This window comes from Pseudonaja textilis, chromosome 2, assembly GCF_049901715.1.
Source record: "Pseudonaja textilis isolate UNSWEBS1 chromosome 2, rPseTex1.2, whole genome shotgun sequence".
NCBI classification, from domain to species: Eukaryota; Metazoa; Chordata; class Lepidosauria; order Squamata; family Elapidae; genus Pseudonaja; species Pseudonaja textilis.
In genome coordinates this window covers 184,114,402-184,136,866 of record NC_141991.1, presented here as the reverse complement: position 1 = coordinate 184,136,866, position 22,465 = coordinate 184,114,402, and the positions used below count along the sequence as shown (strand labels likewise).

Here is a 22,465-nt window from a genome sequence, read left to right as displayed (position 1 = left end):
AAGTTTGACTAAAAATTAATGTACTAAGATCCATGTCTACTCAGAATGTGACCAGAAATTTAAAACGTACACATTTAATTGTGATTCTAAATGCTAACAATCTACTCTAAACAATATTTTTTGCATGAAAGATTTCATAACTGGTTCTTTCCTTCCTGTCACAAAGGTCTACTCGATGTGGCTTCCATGCAGGTTTTTGTGGAAATCATTACAATTGTAACTGATATTCAAAGTTGAATACTGCAATGGATAAAACTTATGTTGTTTTAAGAATGTTGTAAGAGGAAGGAAGATAAAATGTTTGGACCTAAGCCATTTAAGGCTGGTAGTAATGATAGAAGTGATCACTTATTTTTGCAAGCTTCAATATCAATTTGCACATGCCACATACAGGTACTCCTTGACTTACGACCACAATTGGGCCCAAAATTTCTGTTGCTAAATGAGACAGTTGTTAAGTGAGTTTTGTATCATTTTATTTGCTTTCTTGCCTCAATGATTAAGTGAATCACCGTGGCTATTAATTAATAATGCAGTTGTTTAAGTGAATCTGGCTTCCCCATTGCCTTTGCTTGTCAGAAAGTCACAAAAAGTGATCATACAACCCCAGAACATTGCAACCATCATAAATGCATGCCAGTTGCCAAGCATTCGAATTTTGATCACGTGATCATGGGGATGCTGCAACAGTTGTGTGAAAAGCGGTCAAGTCATTTTTTTCAGTGCCATTGTAACTTTGAATGGTCACTAAATGAACTGTTGTAAGTTGAGGACTACCTATATATCAGTACTATAGATTCCTTATTTTCTCCAGCCCCCAAAAAGGCTGGCAGCAGTGCCCGAATTTTTCTTAACTGCTATAATTGCAGGATTCCATGAGATTGTCTACAAATCCAGGCAAGGATACATGGGGGAAAACACAGACAAGGTTTCTAATCCTGAACTGGTCTTTATTAGAACAAAGTACATTGAAATCAAAAGTGTTTTTTTTCCCCCAACACAATTACAAGGGGAATAAAAATTGGCTATACATCCTGCTTGGTGTCATTGGCAAGTGAGTAGATATGTCAATAAAACTTGTTGACAAGCCTAAGTACAATTTTATCTGCCACATGAATCCATAAGTTCACAGCTGGAGTTTGTATGGATTGCAATTTCGCAAAGCAGCCATACCTTCTGTTTAGCTATAAAGCCAGCTTTATTGATAAAATGGTACCACAGAAGAAATGACATATATTAACAGATTTCAACTAGCACCAGCCCATGCCACATTTTCAACGTTCTCCAAAGTAATATAACACTTAAAATACTGATATATAGAGTTTGGAAATAAATACATTTCATGTATTTCATGTATTTTGTGTATTTAAATGTCCACATCTAAATATTAGGGGTATTTTTTTAGTTTATTGTCATTGCACCTCGTACAATGAAATCAAAAGCAATCTTCAAAGGACATCATGACCATGAAAATAAACACAATTACTTAAGTTTGTAGTATACAAATGGGTTGGAGGATCAGCTGGAAAAAATAGGAACTGTTTGAAATGAAGCTGAAGAAATGTCTGCTCATTTATGGACTGAAGATAACATAATACTGAGATAATCCCTATCAATAAAATATTGCAAATATTAGGAATCAGAGAAATTTATATTGCCAAACAAACATGTAGAGCTCTCTCTAAATGGAGCTATACTGACCATATTTCCTAAAAAAAATTGATGGTGTGTAGGCCTGAGAACTCTACAGGTAGTCCTTAATCACAACTGAGCCCAAAATTTTTGTTGTTAAGTGAGTTTTATCCCATTTTATGACCTTTGCTGCCTTTCATTCACTCAATTTAATTTATTCATTTCTCCAGATAAATAACATTTTCTTAATTATTCATAGGACTCTGACCAACTTGTCTCGCAACAAAAGGTGAACTACTTTTGGACTTCCAGGGGAAACATAGAAAACTGAAGACATTGTCGCAAAAGAAGCAGTAACGACCACAGCAAATGCCAAAGAACTGGTGAATAAAGCAGTTCTTTACATCTCTGGATAGGATAGAACAGAAGATTGACCACATGTGCTCTGGGCAGCTGCTCCTCACAAGGAAATTGCAGGATAGGAGTCTTCTGCAGGTTTGAGCATCAGCAGATGACGGGATTAGCCATCTTACTCACAACCATGACAGAGTCTTTTAAAGGACAGTAAGTTCCCAAGCCATACTTTTGGAAATTGTCTAAACTGTCTTAAATTAAAGACCTTTGGAATGACAAGTCTGAAAAATCAGTTTCAACCTTGAACAAATGAAAAATTAATTAGAAACAGAAAAAAAAAAACCCTAAAGATTTTAATTTAAGAAATTTACAAATGGATTAAGGGTCCAGTTAAATTGAAAATATTGATTTTTGCTGTAAGGTTTTACAATTAACTATAAAAAAAAAAAGCTTCTGTGGGAACCAGAGTTATTTTGTCTATTTTGTTCATAACACAGATAAGCAACTTCATGATTTTAAAAATTGGATACTAATAGGGACTAAGAATTACAAATAGAAGGAACATTAGAGAGCAACTTTTGCTGTCAGTTAACTGGGATTTATAAAATGGCCCATAAAGGATATTTTTGAAAAATGAAGCCAGAAATTAGTAGCAGTGTCAGTAATGTCTGATACTATGGATACATTATATTCATGTCAATGAGGAAATATCATGTGAGGCAAATTTTGTTTGACAATGCAGAGAAAATATTAAAAGTGAAACTAAAAATGAGAGGTAAACAGATTGCATATTACTGGATATACTGAAGATACTGAAGTTTTAAAAATTAAAAAGGTAATACTGGTATGTATGATAAACCAAGAGAATGACCTGGAAAAGTTTTTATTATTGAATCTCCAAAAAATGGTTTGTTAAATCCATGAAGAAGCCTATGAGGTGAGATCAACAAAAATTGAAGAAAAATCAAATCCTACAATAATATTTTAACTAACTACAGCTTAAGACTGTAAGAAGTAACAGGAAGCAATATAAAGTTTGTTTATTTGATCAAGATTAGATAATACATTCTGGTAATCCTTTATGGATTTATTGCTGACATCAAGATTAAAAAATTGATATTTTGTGGATTTGTTTATAGATAAGGAATGGGATTATGAGATGAAATGATATCTGTATGTAACCTTATAAAGTGAAGAGTTACTTAAATGTAATGAAAGTTGGAAGTTTCTTTTTTATTCTTTTATTTTTTTCTTATCTTTATTTTTCTTGCAATTTTTCTTTTTCACACTTTTTAATTTTAATTTTTAATTAGTTTTTATTACTGTAATCAAATCAAAATTATATAAAAATTAAATTATTTTGTTAAATGAAAAAATATAATTTTCATTTCATATTTGAAGCCAAGGATTCTTAGCTTTGTTTTCTTACAAATAGGAGATGGAAAGAAAAGTTCATTGGCAAGTGGAAAAAAATCACTGCAATGAAATACTAAGTTGCATGCTTTTTGCAATAATTTATTAATAATATCACACCAAGAATAGATAGTGTGCAAATGATCTTTGTTTATCAAAATCCATTTGATTTTGGTTCACAGAATAAGAAAATAGATTAAAATTGACTAAGACAGTAATTTTATTGGATTTTGCAATTGTCTATTAAATTATGGGTTCAGCCACTTATACCACGTATTTTTTCATCTGTATGCATAAAATAGTGTATTTGCAAAATAATCCAAGACAGTTTTGCATTACACCATCTGCCAAAGTACACATAAATCCCTTCTGTCATAGAATTGTATTTTCTTCATTTTTTAAATTACAATGAAATCCCCAAATATAGTTCATAGCACCTTTATTTTTACTGTATGAGATATGTAGTTCATGACTTTTCCAGGCAGTGAAAGTCATATAGGTCTTCTAATTGTAACTAACCTCTGATTTGCAGAAACTGACATGTTAGCATGAAAAGAGGTGCTGGGTTGGTACTAAAACAACCTATGCTGCAAAAGATACCACATTCCAAATATAATGAAAGAGTAATTTCATTTGGCTGTCTAGGTTTCTATTTTCTAAACAATTATTAGTTTTTCCTAAAAACTGTAATACTATGTAAAAGTAAGCATAATTTTCTTGAAGTAATGAGGAAGTTAATTTTGAATTTCTACTAAGGAAAAAAGGTGAAATTTTACTGAAAATATGTTCTTATAACAAATACAGCTATGTCCAAACAGTGAGACTATTACTGCCCGCTTTGTCAAAATGAATGAATGAATGAATGAATTCATTCATTCATTCATTCATTCTTCATTCCTTCATCAATTTATTCATCCATCCATTTATATTCTCCCTCCCCCCCCTCTCCCCCCATCTCAAATAAAGATATCTTGGGCAGTTTATGTACTCAATAAGTGCACATAAATATGCATACTTACGTGAAAATAAACACCACCGAGGATAGTAGGATGTATTTCCAATTCAACATTATATTGTATTAGGATGATGTTTTATATTCTTTGTAGTAGCATCTAACCAATTCAGGCTGATCCTAGAAACTAACCACGTTCATACAAGGTCAGTAAGAGAAGTGGGAGATCACTAAAAAAAAAAAAATCCAAGGGCTGTAGGCTATATGGGAAATTTAAAACAAAAAACAAAACAAACCCTAAAGACAATGGAAAACTGCTCTTTTGCTATTACTAAGAAAACTATATGGAAGTGTTTGTTATATGGCCAGAAGTTCACCTTGGTTTGAAAGAGACTTTATGTTTATTTGGAAAGAAAGTGGTTTATTTTTCCCCCCACAGAAAAGTGGTGTATAGTTTGCAAAGTAAACTTCTAACATTTTAACAATTATATTTCTCATTCATAGACAGAATCATATATATGATATTAAAGAAATCACATTACTGACTGAATAGGTTGAATATCTAGTTTACTAGGGCTTAAGAATGATTGAATGACATTACTTCCACACTGGCTAGAACTCTAATGAGTGACTAAAGATCCCTATAGCTAGTGCTAAGTCGCTGAAGACCATTTATAATGGCCATGCACAAAGGAAAAAAATCATGCCCATAAGCAACTTTTTAGACTCGAGGATGAACATTCATGCAGTAGTTAAAATGTTGATAAAAGTCAATGACCCATACTGTAGGTGTAAAAGACTAATAAGAGTGGGTTAGTGTAGCTCTATTTTAATCTAATTCTAATAGAAACCTCAAAAGAAAACATAACAAATTGACGTGCAGTGCTTCCTATGCAATATACTCTCTAGAGAGGGGATGTCCAACCTTGGCTTCTTTAAGGACTTGTGAACTTCAATTCCCAGAATTCCCCAGCCAACGTGACTGGCTGGGGAATTCTGGAGTTAAGGGTCACACGTCTTAAAGTTGCTAAGGTTGGACACCATTGCTGTAAGCATATTAAACATTTTTTAAATCAAAAATTACAAGTATAAAGACAGAATGGAAGAGTGAAGAACTTAAATCAATATACATTTTTTTTCAGAAATCAGTACTACTAACTGATTTTTTTTAGCATGGGAGTTTATGGCTGTTTGAAAACAGCTATGGATCCAATCAGGTGGATCAATCATAAACCATTTTACTCATGATTTAGAATACAAATTATCTTTTCCAATGCATCCTATTTTTAATCAATTCCACAGGTAAGCAGGATCTTATCTTGAACAATTCACATTTAAAATAAATAACTGCAACCCACTGCATTGTATATAAGGATTACTTATCTTAATAATTAGCTATGAATGATTTCAGACTTAAAGCCTAACTGAAAATCTAAATAAAAAATACCCAGGGGGTTGACTTAAGTGTGCACTTAAGAGTTTATCTTGATTTTAAGCTGCTGTTTCTTTTCATTTTTTTTCCTTTTAACATCTAGATTAAACCTACAGAGCTGTGGAGGAATGCAAAGCAGATTTCATGTCATGTTTATCTAAAGAAATGCAGAATATCCTCCTCTCCGTGGCTCTCTTCCTATTTAGTTTACCTTTATTTTTTTTCTCTTTCCCACAGAAATCAATGTAACTTAACAATACTTTAATTCTCAATAGATCCCATAAGTCAGCAAGGAGCCTCAAGTTCCAACTGGATTATATATGAACAAACAGACCTTTGTTGTATACCTGTAGTAGATTCAGGATTATACCCTCCATGCCTAAGTCTTTTCATATTCAGACAAGTGCTCATAAAGTACAATCAAAATTTATCTAGGTATAACATGCTGACCCCAGTGAATAAAGACTTTTAATCGCCTCTTCTTTCCCACCTTTAATGCTGATCTATAATTTTAAAATATTAAAATAAAAAATAAGTACCTGTTAAATCATAATGGGGTCAATAAAAATCTGGTTTTGCAGGGGTCACAAAATGCAGAATGCCTTCCTGAATTTCTCCACTGAATAAAATCTCTCTATCCTACTTCTAAATGACAGTAAAATGCTGCCAGCTGCAGCAGCCATGCTGACAATGCCAAGTGGTGTAGGGCATTATGGATGGGTAAAAATTTCACCACAGTGCCCATTTCCATCCTGATTATGCCAAAAACAAACCGCCTTGTTATATTTATAAATACTGAGGACCAATTTTTAAAAAACAGAGTTACACCGTTCCCTTTCAGTGCAAAAATAATTAAATCCACACTAATTAAGCTTCTCAATTTAATGTTAGTTTTGCTATTGCATAAAGCCAGCTGGAAGTAATTACTTTTTTTTCCACGTGTAGTCTTCATTAGTCCTCCTCCAGACAACTAGTTCAGATGATCTTGGCAAATGTAAGTCTTGGCTCAATTGTCCTGGGAACAAAAAGCTATGATGTGCAACATTAATAAAGTTGACAAACTTTAAAGCTTTACTGAATATAAACAACAACAATAATAAAAATCCTACCAAGTATTCCAGTCAAATCCTGAGAACACTTCCTAGGATAATGTAGCGAAACTTGCTAGGTATAAATATGCATCAAAATATACTCTTACAGTTCTCTGATCTCTGTAGGACAATATGGAATACATATCAATGTTTCCAGTTCCAGTAGAAATAATTTCCAATCAAATTTTTCCATTTACCCACAAGTAACTGTACTTTGTATATATCAGGGCATTCAAATTCAATGGCACATACTCAACTAAACATGACAATTCCATACAAGAAAAGCAGAATAATTTTTATAATAAATTGTCCCTGATTTTTGTCATTGTATTTGTTATGTTTTAGTGTCACAGAAATAATGTTTGGGCTAAAATTCTTACTGGCCAGATAGATTAGGAAGAAAATGCCACTTCTGGAAAGGGCTGAAATGCAGACTTCTGTACTGTCTTTCTTCTAATAATACATAAAGATTGGACAAGCAATCTACCAATATTAGACTTTGACAGATCAAGTTACTTAATTTTACATTTTTATCTTGCCTCTCCTTACAGAGACAAAATAAATGGACTTTCTGCCAATAGCTAAGCTAGGGTGCCGGTATGAAAAATGCCAGGCACAGGTAGATTTTCAGTGGTTCGCCTACTGAGTGTCATTTTATCCACAATTCAGCAGTTTTCTCACCCTGACATCTGATTGGAAAAACTGAAACAAAACCAGGAAATCCATTACATCCACATGGCCTTATGGAATAATAAAGCATATGTGAAGCTGTTTTCTTCTGTAATTTGACAAGTTTCTGATCTGCAACCCCCCCACCCACCCCCATTATCCTGTTTAACATGTGAAAACTGCTCTCAGTGTATAACTGCGAATAGATTGAAATATGATATAACAAAGTGAAGACCTGCAGACTAGGCTTGGCCCTTTAAAATCACATGTATGCATGCAAAGGAATGGGTGGCTTTCATGAAGATGTGATATTGCTCTTTACAGAGAAAGAGAAAACTATTTTCCTCATCTACTTTCTACAGACTTAAACTAGGAGTTTCATGTGATGTGTGAATGGAACATGAAGGCAATTGATTTTTATTCAAAAAACAGCTTTTGGCCACAAATCCCTGTGTTTATAATTCATTTATCGAAGAAAATCCCTGATAAATTGCTGGTGCTAAAATATTTAAAAAATAAAAGCTGTCCTCTTTTTCATTTTTTTCCTTTCAGGTTTTATATAAGATGAACCATATTCAGTTGTGACAGAAACAGCAAAAATATTCTTTTCAGTGTCATATGGGAAAACAGCATGCATACTTAAGTTGCATTGGTTTTCATTAATGTTTCAGCATGATCTTATACAAGCTAGCACAGAGGCAGAGGCCAATAATTTCAGTGAAACTTACTATCAAGAAAGTGAACAGCATTATGCTAGCTTGCCTTCATTTGGATTGCATTCCACGAAAACAGAAATTTTACTGAAATAAATTTACAGGAGAATTAACAGGCAGAAATGTACACACATAGCAGTGTGCCATAGATAAATTTCCACATCATTTAAAATAAAGAGAATAACATTAATCTGCACTTGACTCTTTTTCAGAAAATCATATCATTGTACTTTAGTCGCTCTAAATGCTGTTGTGTTTTTTAAATTATCACACATAAATGACATTTGAGAACCTATGTGTTCCAAATAAATGAAAAGAATGTAATCCTTTGATAACAGTTTGTTCATAATGAGTAAACTATTCCAACCAAGAATGATTTGTATAAGATGAGACAAAAACACATCAGAATACATGCATTGCTAGAGATATAAAGAATATCTTTTGAGACACACACACACACACACATACACACACACACACACACACACACACACACACACATAATTTTATTTCTCAATTTTAAGTAAATCTCATTAATGGCTAAATCTAAGAGGGAAAAATCAAGGCTGTTCAGAATAAGAAAAAAAAGAACACTAATATTGGACATTACAAAAATTCTAATATGCACACAGAGAAGTAACACAACACAGTATTTGACTTCCAGATTTTTTGTCAAATGGGTTTTATAGAGGTAAGCAGTGCCATATTAAGTTCACCCTCCAGAGTGTTTCTCTTTTTAAATTAAAATCCATTTTTCCTGCTACTTTTACTCCCTCTGTAAGCATACTGTTCGTTTAACTAGCACAGCTGTTTCTCTTCACTATATGGGCCATATGAGGGTACACAGAATCTGATATATTGTGTGCCAATTCAGATTCATAAATGTAGTATAAGCAAGGAGTAACTTACCATTCCCCAAACCACAAGTAGTAGATGACGATGGTGAAACAGAAGCTGTTTAATATGATCTACGCTACCCTGAAATAAGCTGTATTTCATTAATTGTCTATTCTAGATATCTCTAGAAGAGCTATTCCCTTTAGATATTTCCTTTAGTTTTCAAAGATTTCTATTCTCATGGGTTAGAAAAGAATGTGACATGTCTATATTTGGGGGGGGGGGGACCATTTTTTCTACTGAGGTTTTAGTTAAAAACCATTCTAGCTAACAGAATCCATTCTGCATATGTCCATATTCTCAGGACTTGTAAAATGACATGTTTGAATTAAGCATTCTGATATAATTATCTTATGGACTACAAATAATCAATTTTCACTGAAGTTAAAGAATAAGAAAAAAAAACCTATTCCAACTATTATTTCAATCTCTCCCCTAATTTTTTTAAACCTCCAAATGCCCTAAATTCTGAAACTCTACGAGATGTGATGATCTACTGCTGCATGAATGAAAATTAGCTTTACCATCAGTAAAACTGATGGTGAAAGAGTGGGCAATCTATAAGCTTTTGTGTTGTTTGTTTCTAACTTATGACGCCAGCCCAATATCAGTAAACCCAGTGTTCCCTTGCAATCGCTTACCATGTCACCATGACCTGGTAAATGCATTTTTTTTTCACTATCACTACAATCCCTGTAATCCAGCTTCAGTTATGCAGAATTTTGTTCCAACATCTGAAAGATGCTTTACTCAGCAACTAATTATTTAGGGTTAAAAGTCAAGGCAAGCCATTCTTTAAACAAGAGGTGCTGCTGTTATATCTCACTGTGTCTGTTATCTAACTCTTTCATTCTGTACGAAATAGGCAAGCTCACAAAATTAACTCTTTTAAATAATTTACATTATACCAACACAATGATTTTTCTTCACAATCCAAGCTGTTCATTACGTCATCAAATTAGATGCCATGTGTATTCACTATTACTAGCTAAAGATAGCTTTAAAGTTAGAAGAACAAAAAAAAATACAGACTATGGTTAAAAGAAAATAAATACATTGGGCTGTGTATAAAACACAATTGTTTTTGTTTTCAACAACTGAGTGTTTTATCCATGCACCCCTGAAGTACACAACACTGAAAAAGGAAAATTATGCTTGCGTCGGTCATCTATTTCTATCTATCTATCTATCTATCTATCTATCTATCTATCTATCTATCTATCTATCTATCTATCATCTATCTATGTTATATAGGATATTACCATGCACATATAGCCTTACATATATTAGGCAAATTATTTTCTAATCCATTATTTTCAAGTAAACTCCAGTGGGATTCTTAAAATTATGTCTATTCACTATATACACCCCCACATGCAAAGAACAATATAGTATTATACCTTGGATGGTACATGCTTACAGATCTTCATTCATAGGTATCCAGGCAGTCAATGAAAATTGTGGTGACACAACTGTACATCTGTGTACATTCAATGTGAATGAATGTTGCATATTTTTAAAACAATTTCTTGGAACAATTTCCAGAGAAATAACCTTATTTGTCTTTTGCAGAAGAGTCTTCTAGCTCCTTAGTATTTAAAGTACTTCTTGAGAATATGTCTCCATAAAAACAATGTAACAGACAAACATAGCTGTTCATATTATGCATAGACACAACCACATGCAACATATTCACATACAAACGTGTTTACATATAAATAGGAAGTGGAGAGATAGCATTGCATCCAAAGAGCTTTCAAATAAGAAAACGCATTATCTTTGGACTATGAATTTGTATATTATTTTGAACAGCACATATTCTTTCATATTCACTTTCATATTTCATATTCTTTCTAATAAATGGATCTGCTTACCTCTAAACACTCATATTACAAAGAACATCAATAAGCTAAGACAGAACACTTTCTCAAGGCCAAACAAATCATACTACTTAGATCAACTTACCAGCAACAAATATCTAAAACCAGCATTTAATTTTTCCAGAATGAACTGTGTAACACCCACAAACACAGCCACATACAGTATTTATCTCCCAACAGATTGAAACATTTATTTTACCACTGATACATCTAAACAAATTAACAAGCAAGACAAAATGATCCTTAACTTATATGAAAAAAATATGAAAATATCCCAACTGCTAATGTTTGCCATAAAATGGCCATCATTCATATGTTTGCTACAAGCTTCTCTTGCTAAGATGCGACTTACAAAAAGCCTCTTGACAGTAAGTCTGTGAACCAAATAAACAGTGGGTTTTTTTTCATTTACTGGAGTGAATTGCTATTTTATTTTAAATATGAAGCTTAGAGAATTTGTAATACTTTTACAGGTAAAAAGATATTTTACTCCAGGTTCATATCATTTGTAAATAAATATAACTATCATTCTGGTTTTAACTACTTTCTTATTAAGGGGTAACCAAATATTACACTAACAGAATTACAATGGGGTATTTTGCACTCAAATTGGAATCAAATATTTCTATTACATAGCATTTGAAAATCTAAACTTTTTTCTGCGTAGAATATGTTACGGCAAAATAAGGAAGCTTCCATAACCAACCTTTCCAATACATTCCAATTCTTCATTCTTTTCAATGAAAAGATGCATCCATATTAATATAAATATACAGATCTGATTTTAGTTTCTTCAACTTACTTCGCATCTGTCTATGAAATTATTGTTCCAGTAATGAAGTCATTGTGCTGATGAGAGAATTGAATCCACAATAGGAAAATTGTCACTTATAATAACACTGGTGAGAAGCCAAATAAAACAGGAGTACAAGATGTCAGATATTCGTGCTTTAATAAGATACTGTAACACAATGAAATTAAGTCTCTAATTTTGTTGCAGCAGTAGATGAATTTAAAATTACTGTATAATGGCTCACAGATGAGCACACAAACACAGTATTACTCTTTGAACTGGCTGAAAAGATATCTTCAAGAGTTTATCTCTTTTGGATTTGAAACAGGAGAGTAAAATAAATGCTTTTACTCACCTCTGGAATTTTTTTTTATCATTATGCATTACTGCTGCTTTTATATTTTAGTCAAGTTCATTTAAAGTATTTTAGCACAGCCCCTAAGAGAAGCTGGAAGAAGGAAAATAACACTTTTTGGGATAAATGTAAAAAAACTATTCAAACAGGAAAAAAAGAAAAGGAAAAGTATTTTGTTATTCAACCAATCAATAGGCATTCTTTTCTTACTTTGAAACAGAACTGGACGTGTTTGTTTCCATGTGTACATATACAAACGGCTTGGATTTAAATCTGGTCTCTGTCCAAATCAGTAGAGACCAGAAGTTAAAGGTTTCTGAACGCTGTCCACCTATCACTGATCAAAGTGACTTAAAAAAGAGCCTTTGAAAAAAATAGTTAAAATATATGTTCCTTGAAGTTATCTGCACTTATGTTTGTACACAGAACATTCCTCTCAAAGGATCTGCAGACCAGTTGGGTTTATTTTATTTTATTTTTTTAAGGTACAAAAGTAGAACTGGTATAAGGTTAAATGTCCATTTTTAAAACTTTTGAAACAAGATAGCTGTGAATCTCTAAAACTATATGTTCTAATATATCCCATGAATAACTCATAGCAAGAATGTCTTATCTCTATATATTCTTCAAAGATGTATAGCAAGTAAATGAAGATATTTGACGGAAGCATATATAAACTTGCTTATATTTATGCAGTTGTTTCTTTCTAGTATGTATTCTGAAAAACATTATCTTAATATAAACTAAGGATACCTGTTGGTTTTCTATCAAAGTGCCACATATTTGCTTCAAATTGCCTTTTAAAAAATTTGAAACCTCCTTCCAGGTAGGAATAAAACTTATTTTGTGCATTTCATATAAAATCTATTTTATTAAACTATTCAAAAGTTTTATTTGCAGTGCATGTATCTATTTTACCAATAGTTTTTTTTAAGCTATCAATCACCGTCATACTAAATCAATCATAGGGACAAGGGGGATGAATATGACCCACAGACATAGTATATTTACAAGCAACAAAAAAGTTTATGGTTAAGGCTGTCAGAAATATGTTCAGATGCATAGTAGTTGTAATTGATCAGTTAGATGCACTGTATACACAGAAATGGTGTCTTGGAGAAGAATTAGAAATTTAAACACACCATTACCCATGATGTGGAATCAATTAAAAGAGCAGGGTTTTTTTAAAAACAAGAAAATCAAGATTTTTATATGCATTCAAGCAGACGGTAGCATTCTAACCAACACTGGCACAAAAGCAAAACTTATACTTAAAAAAATATCCATACATTAAGCATTACCACTATTACAATGCTACTGTCTCTGCAAGTGTATTTCAGTGGAATGATCAACACTGAATACAGCATCTGCCATGCCTTCAATCATATACTATACATACTATTATTCCTTTTCCAACAGTCTCAGGAAAATAAACATGACCATATGTGTCCAGTAATGAGGGGGAAAGGAGAAACAAATCTTTATGCCCAACAAAACTAACAACTCCCCCACCCCCAAATTAACAACTGAATAGTGGATGAACTCGCATTTTTCTATCAATTATATTTGTCTGCTTATTTGCCTAGAGTTGTCTCTCTTTTACTTGTTGAACTCTGTAGTCTGACATCTACCACTTTCTATTATTCCAAAAAGTATGAATGACTTTCTCTACAAAAATCAAACACTCAATGGGCAGATCTAAGTATGTGGTTCAACAGTAATTTACCAATATGGCTTTAACTGGGTTAACTCTTGTGTTGCCAAAACAAGAGGAAAAAAAATTACTCCAGCTAGAAGTAGTTAAAGAAAATGAATGTAAAACTAAGAGTGATGCAATAAACTAATATAAAATGTACTGCATTGGTGTGTAGCATGAAATGTGAGAATTGTTCTTTTCATTTAGTCTCTGTAACATATACGTTGCCTTGTTAGCTTAGGTTGATTATATTTCTGTACAGGAAGCTGGTATCACTTGTAATCAGGGTCCCTCTACAGGATAAATCTAAATATACTTTATTTGAACACAGCCATCCTATGGAAAGTACATGTGATGTTTAAACTCTGTCTGTACACAACTATTCTACGTTATAAGCTATATTGGTCCTAGAGGTGTTTTCTTTGTCTTGACTTTCCAAAAGATACCAGAATTTGTTTTTTCTTTTCACTAAAAGAACAAATCATGACCCTTTTGCTGCAAGAGCGGTAAAGTGTGAGACATATTCATGTCAATGGAATTCATTCATTAAAAAAAAAAACGCTCTGAATAATAAAAACATAGTTTGCAACTTTTGATTGCTTCAGCTTCTTTGATTAAGGAGATGTGAAACAACTTTTCAAAAGGAGCAATTTAAAAAAAAGAAGGGGGGGGGAAACCAAGACGGAACAATTAGCATGTGCTTTATTTTTTTTTAAGTCTTTTTTTAGAATTCCTATCTTTTCTTTAAGCGAGTTTTCAGTGAGATCTCCCCCTCCCCCCCACCTTTCAAACTCTCTCTGTGATTATTTCATGCAGTACGTATTTTACACAGAAGAAGCAAAGAATTGCAAAAGAGAAGTCACAGCGTTCTGCAAACCCCCCCCCCCCCCGCCGCCCACCCCATCATTAAGAGTTTGGTACCAATACACCTACTAGCTCTGTGATTAATTATCCGTTGCTACTGGCCTTGCAAGAGCATTTTCACTTTCCCTGTCGGTACCAGTCCCTCTTAAAGGCAGCTCCAGGTTAAAGAACTGCTCGGGGGATAACACACCAGGATTACAACTCCAGAGAAACTGTCTAAGAAAAGAGAGAGAGACAGCGAGAGAACTAGCAGCAGCTGGGACTGTTTCATCCAAGGACCCTCAGCCCTGTGCTAGCAGGAATTCCAACACAACTGCTTTGTCTCTTTAGGATCCGGACACACTGTTTTCTGCCACCTGTACTCAATTAGACTGCTCTGCTTCCACCCCCACACCCCCACAGGTTTAGAATTAGTTTTCATAAAGGGACTTACATATTCCGGGGGTGAAAAAGGAAGAAAGGACTTTTGGCTGTAATAGTAGGGCGCTTTAAAAAAAAAAAAGTTCAAAAAGGGAAAGAAAAATTAGGAGGTTGGTAGAAAGAAAAGAAGACAAAGGGAATAACCCAGGATAAATAACCTCCCTGGAAAACTTTGAGAAGGGAGCTTGATTAAGGGGGAAAAAAAGAAGTATTAAGCTTTCTTATTTGCTTATTTCTAATTTTTTTTTTAAAAAAAAAATTAGGAGTCCTTGGAGGATACACGGAAGTCAACCCAGACATACCAAAAGAGTAAGTTATGACATGACAGAAACTGTGCAGCAGCAGCAGCAGCACTGAAAGGAAAGGAAGATAAAAATGCAAATGATAAAAAGGATGAAATGCAATTTTTTTTTAAAAAAAGAGAGGCAAAAGTAGGCACAAGCCGGTGACAACAGCAGCAGCAGCAGCAAAAGTAACCCTCCCACATGTGACAATCAAAAAGGAAAAAGTCACTTACCTGCTGGGACATTCTGAATAAGAGGTTAGTGTCGGCGTTCTGCCATGTCCCCATGAAACCCGATTCGGAGTTGGTTGCCGTCCTTGTTGTTCCGAACTGCATGGAGTTGTCACTGCAGGAGTCTCTTAAAGTCAAGCCTCTTGCCCTCTTTCGTTCCGTTTGTCTCTGAATGTCTCTGTCTCTCACATCCACTTCTGCCTCTTCTGACTGAAAAGTGAAGGTGGATTTTTTTGAGTCTCTTGGCAGCCAGTAGCAGGAGTGTGGTGGTGTTAGGCTAGCTGCGTTGTGCATTTCACTGGGGGGAGAGGGGCTTTGGGGAGGGGGCAAGAGCTTCTTTCGCACCTTCTGCACAGTTACCCCTATCATTTATGCATACCCTGTGACTCCCAAAGCTCGCCTTGGCTTGGTTTTACAGCTGCCTGTCAGGTGTGCCTCATGCACTGAAGAGAGACCCAACCATCAGCTTCATGCTCTCAGCCACTGGATGTCATTGGATAGCAGAGCAGAAGAGACTCAACTGCACCGTTCCCCTGTCAGGCTCCTAATGACATCTTGCATTAGCCCACTTCGGTCTTAAACAAACGCATGCACCTTCTTCTCTAAGTCGCCTGCTGATCGGAGGAAACCCGGGAGAAGAAGCCGTGGCCCTCTCCCTGTTTTCTTTGAACAATCCTGTCAAGAGCAGCGTGTAATTGCTGACACTTCCCTCTTCAACGCAGACTGTAAACCTCCTAACAGAGAGGAGGGAAGAAGAGGGCAAATCAACTCCTCATGCATACAGACAATAAGCATGCAGAATGCCACACAAAGTTGATGCGACTTTCAGGTAAATACACACAGCCACAGCCACGCACCTATTAAAGGCCAGTACGGATATCACAGCTACTTTATCCCAGCCCCAAATTTCTCAGCAACCACCACAACAAAAAGCTCTTTCCAAAAAAAGAAGAAGAAGAAGAAGGGGGGGAGGGGGCTGGAAATAAGATAGCCTTCAAATTCTTTTAAATATAAAACTAGAACAATTACATATATGTTTCATCTCTCACAGCTTTCTCCTCTCCCCCTCCTGTTAACTGCCTAAATGCCTTCAGGAGCCGAAGTCAAAGGAAAAGAAGTGTCTCTCCCTTCTTTTCTACAAAGATTAAACGTCTCTTTCTTTCTTTTGTCCTATTTAAACTTTAGAGAGGAAGACTGTAAAACAGCCTTTGACAACTAAAAGGAAAAGGAAAAGGAAGACAGGAAGAGCAAAACAGTTCCATCCCAGGAAAAAAGGAAGACAACATATTTCTATTAAGATAAACCAGTATTTACGAGAGATCACAAGAAGTCAAAAAGCCACTGGTATCAACAACTTTTTAAAATCATCTATATTTAGAACAATACATAGTATTTTCCCATTGCTGATATGTAGTTTGTCGTCCTATGAGGAAAAGCTGGAAGGAGGGGCAGGGAGGAGAGAGAGAGAGAGAGAGAGAGAGAGAGAGTGAGGGAGGGAGGGAGGGAGAGAGAGAGATTGAGAATACCTACATGGAGTACACAAATACTGCAACTTTAAAAAAAGAAATGTAAAGCAAAATTCACGCTCCCTGATAAAATCAACTTGCATTTAAAAAAAGGGGGGGAATCTTGCTTGTCTCAACTGAATGTGTAAGGAACATTCATCTTCTAATAACGTCTGCAATTTTAGAGGACAAATGTACCACTCCTGCAGTTTTTTCCTTAACTAAAGAACAATAATAAACCTTATTCTCCTCAAAAGCAACAAAAGGATCACGAGAAAGCTTCAATGGCAGCCTGGTGTCATTAGAGCGCAATGAGAAAAGATGAGGAAGTGTGCACTATGTTGACACAAATGTGTCTTCCTCTTAAGATCCTGGCATCTCCTGAAAGCTTTTCTGTTAAAACTTCCCTCCAGTTCACCGCCATTAAGCACACAAAAGTCTCAAAAGCTGCAAATTCAATATCTTAGCAGCAAAAACGAGAACTCAAAGAACTGTTGCCTTAAAATATATTAAGTCCACCTGCAGTCAAGAAAAATATTTCTGGGGATGGGGATGCAAAAAAAAGCAGGGGAGGGGGAAGAAACCCCAAACAAACCATGTGAGGCAATTGTGCCAACGGTGGCTGTACCTTTACAGCTAACTATTACCCACTTAAACTCCTTCTCAAATTTGCTAGCCTCTTGCTTTCTGAAGTGGCACTCAGTCCCTTAGTCAAGCTGCCTGCTCAGCTCCTGACCTTCCGACTAATGGCTGTTATTTGTGGGAGGCTTAAGGACAATGTCAATAGCCAACTCCCCGGCTCTGCATCTCCTACGCGGTGTCTTTCTTTCCCTCCTGTCCTGCAGTCCTCCCCACTCCCGGGGAGAGAGATGAGTGGGGGTGGTGGGGTGGAGGAGGAGGGAGCAGAAACCCACGCACACAAAATCAACTGGCATGCAGCAGCAAGCACCTGCAGTAATAGACTCTTTTATTAAAACTGTTATTCTGCAAGACTTGAAAATCCCAGTGGACTGGGCCATGTCAAAGCCGATATAATTAACTAGAGGCTCAGCAACGGATCAATTACCAGACAAGCAAGTGATAGTGAAATCAATGAAAGATCATCAGCCACATTATCAGTGTTGCAACTCATTAGGATAAAACTGAGAAATGTGCTCAAAGCCAGCCCAAGCAAGGTGGCATTACAAAACAAAGGGCTAATTTAGAGACCCTGCTGTGAACAATCTGTAACAGAATTAGCCTTTTTCCCCCCTAAACGGCACAGCTCAGTAACTAAATGTGACAGTCAGAGAGAAGCAGTTTATTAAGACACCAACTCCAAGTTTATTTAGTTCATAAACTCTCTCCTAGAAAATCAATACAGTCTGCACAGGGTTATTAGTCTGACTAGCTAATACATCCAAATCTTTTCTTGCCAAGCAGCAGCTAACAGAGAGAAGAAAAATTCTCAACAACCGCAGGCAGTGGCATCAGGAAATACCCTGCAAAAGCCACATCATGGCACACAGCAGTCACATACAGAGACCACACCGATGGAAGCTAACAAAACAGCATGTTACAGCTTTCTCACCCCTAAATACATTTAATGCTATTAAATAAATAATTGTTCTAATTAGGTATGATAAGAATTAAGAAGTAAACCAACACATGCCAATTGTCCCCAGTTCAAGGTATAAGACACCAATCATTTCAGGAATAACAAAAATCCTTACAATAGTAAAACACACAAAAATTACAGTCCGGATTCTCTGCTGAAGCTGATAACCTTATCCCCACGTTTAACTGAGAGTCACGCCATCTGGATCCAACAAGATATACACATGCAGATCACACCATCCTATAGTATTTTGTTTAAACTTAGAACCTATCTGGAAACTGTTCGGCATAAATGGATGGCGGGATGTAAGAATTGTATAAAAATGTATTTCACTGCATGCGTATATAGACAGCACATTTTAGGATGCCTAAGGCGCTGACATAAATACAGCAAAATCTACTAATGTGGCAACCCGTATTTACTTGCATGGTTTTTCATAGAAATAATTCCTTTATAGACATCCTGTACTACTTGAAATGCCCTTAACATAATGAAAAATGACTCATTAATTTGCTCTATAATAATATTCTTTATATTCAATCTCCAATGTTAATATTTCCCTTTGAAATTAATTATTTTTCCCCCTTGGTGCAAGGAAATTGTTACTTATTGTATCTTACCTGACATCGATGATTTTTTTTGTTATACTTCAATAATCATAAACACTACAAATTTACTGTTATTGTAGTGTTTTGAATTGAGCCACCATAGGTCATGTTTCAAAACAAATATCTTGAACAAACAATTAATAGATTTCTGCTATCTAAACTAGCTCTGTTCTCCAGGGTCAATATTCTGCAATCTTTAAATATATTGTAAAATGAAAGAATTATCATAACATTTTTTTCATGATATGATTGCTGCTTAATGATTGATAGTCTTCCAAGTATATAAGAAAGAGAGTAACATAATTCCCTGAATACAAAGTTATTTTGATATCAGCTTTAACTTTAAAAAGAACAATACCTCTGTATTTCCACAATTAGGTGATTGCTACTTTATATACTTTATATTCAATGCATATTGTACTTTAACTTTTTTAAATTTTGGTCAATTATTTATTCATCTTTATTGTAACATTTAAATATTATGTTTACTTAATTAGAAATTGCACATATTTAAAAATAAAAATAATGTCCTTGTGCCTCGCTTATTATATTCACAGTTCATCTCTATCAATAGAAGCAATACAAATTATCTTTAAGGATCAACAACATATACAAATCTTTAAAATTTTATTTTCATGTAATTCAGATTTACATTAGGAAAACAACCATAGATTTTTGCATCATTTTGATGTATATGCATTGTACATATACTTTCATAATTTGCATTTTAGTTACTATGAGCATACAAGATTCAGGGGAAAGAATTCAATTGATTCTCTAATCACAAGAAATAATGCTTTTTACCCCCTATAAATATTGCTATAAGCATTAATTCCCACAACTAATTGTTTACCTCTTGTACTGATGTTTACAACATTTGTTTTCCTAACTTGTATATATTTACTATACGTATAGAAAGTTTTGTTAAAGAAAAAACATGTTTAGGTAGGTTTACACAAGATTGCAATATGAACCTTTCACTTGAATGCCAAGAAAATCTAGTGCACAGTCAAGAACCTTCCCAAAATATGATTCTTATCCATGGAGAAACAAACAGAAATAAAAATCTGTTTAAGAGTTCCCTATATAGCTGTTGTCAATTAAATGCATGCAGGTATACCATCTGATTAGGAGCTTTATAAATCATAAATATATGGCAATTAATGAATATATCTAAGAAGCTTTGGCTTCTCTTACTCATGTACTTAAAGGTGAAGGAACAAGGTTCTTCCATAACAGAAAGCCAAATTTAGTATACTTCCAAAAAATGTTTTCTATAAAAAAGTTACATCACAGGAACATTTAGCAGTACAAAAAGAGAAGAATAAATCTTCTACCATGGAAGGCCATGCTAGCTCCATTTTTGTTTTTTTACCTCTCATCAGCAAGACTTTTTGACTTTCAAGCTGATTTGGTAAATTTAATCTGGGGTTTTTGCTATTTATCTTAAAAACACATAAATAAATTGAGTTTCAATGTAGTGGTTATTTCATTATTACTATTACTACTACTACTACTACTACTATTATTATTATTATTACTATTATTATTATTATTATTATTATTATTATTATTATTATTATTTGAGAATGTATATCTCATGACCAGAGATTTTGAATGCCTGTTTTGTAAAAAAGAGAGCAATAAGCAATAAAGATAAATAAAAAGAAGCAATCTCCATCTCGTATTCTCTGAATAACTGTACATACATAAAAGTAATAATTAAAAATACTTACAATTAATTTTTAATTGACTAGGTTAAATACATATTGGAATTTAGCCATACAGGAATCCTTCTCTGAACACATAAGCTAGAAAAGCAGAAATCACACACAAGCAAAAATAGATTGTGAGTTTTCTCCTTATCACGTTGACAAAGTAATGAATCAAGTTTTAGCAGCAGCTAGAAATATATTCAAGGCTTGAAAAACACTAGATTTACTTGGGGTTGAATTCATTGGCAGGGATTGAGTATAACTGTTTGAATGCACTTTTTGAGTCTTATACGTGTTTGCTAAGAATTCTGTATGCTACATTGATTTATGTACACAAACTGAACTCCCAGAATCTGCTAGCAATTTTTTTTATCAGTAATAACAGTGTAATGCCCTTTATCTTCCCATTATTAACTATTCATTTTCTAGGCTTGGTTAAGTAGATTGCTGTGTTAAAGATCAGTGGTTTTTCATGTGACACACTCCAGTATTCATTCAGGACAAAAGTGTCCCTGTTCTCACCATAATAATAAAATGGATCCTCCATATCGCATGACAATCGACCCTTGATTAGATCTAAACAGCCAAGCTTAGATAATTTTTTAGAACATTTTCTAAATGCATATCCGTTTAGAATTCAGCAAGGAAGAAGGAATTCTTCCAGCAGATACCAAAGTTATTAGCCTTATATGCATATGAAGAGTATAAGAAGTGGATCTGAATAGGATTCAAGGAGTCCACATTGCAAATGGGTTCTATTCCATTATCCAGGGCTATTGTTCGTCTTTAGTGTAGTCATTCCCAACCTGGAATCTTCTGCTGTATTGGATTCAGGAGCCCATAGCTTTACTGGGAGGACCAAGTTGGGTGAGTGTATTGTGCTTCAGTGTATGGTAAGGCTGAGTTTGAGTCACCCAAGGAAATTATCTTAATCCCATAATTCTTAAGCCCAATTTTCACTGTAACCCCTCAAGAACACAAGAAAGATCCATCCAACCATCTTGACCAGGATTGGGCAACTATGTCAACTTTAAAACATTTTTAACTGCCAGGATTCCTGATCCAGCCAGGTTGGCTGAAGAATTTTGGGAGTTGAAGTCCATAAAGTTGACATAGCTGTCCATTCAATCTTGATCCTTTGTATGCTCTGAGTACAGGCTATTTTTCAGAGTCATTGGTTGAGGTTTCATCTATCCCTTTTTACTACCCTTCATTCAACAAATTGTTAAACCTGGATCCTTATGCAATGCAAAACATGGATATCTCTTACTCCCAAAATTATGTCCCACATGAAATGTCTAATTAACAAAAGAGTATTTTGATTCACATGACATCACAGGATCCCATTTTGCAGGAACAGATCTC

The 22,465-nt window shown here is 34.5% G+C and overlaps 1 protein-coding gene across 3 annotated transcripts in view; it reads right to left on the bottom strand.

Annotated features, from left to right (window-relative positions):
- The window catches only part of BNC2 (basonuclin zinc finger protein 2), a 431,708-nt gene that overhangs the window by 281,956 nt on the left and 127,287 nt on the right, over positions 1-22,465 (bottom strand). For 2 of the 3 annotated variants that reach the window (XM_087926593.1, XM_026718392.2), the window contains exon 1: positions 15,679-16,476. In XM_087926593.1, coding sequence (XP_087782719.1) covers positions 15,679-16,044 — 366 coding nt within the window. In that variant the 5' untranslated portion in view covers positions 16,045-16,476. Of the gene's footprint in view, positions 1-15,678; positions 16,477-22,465 lie in introns of those variants that run through there. The other variant, XM_087926592.1, reaches the window with a different exon arrangement.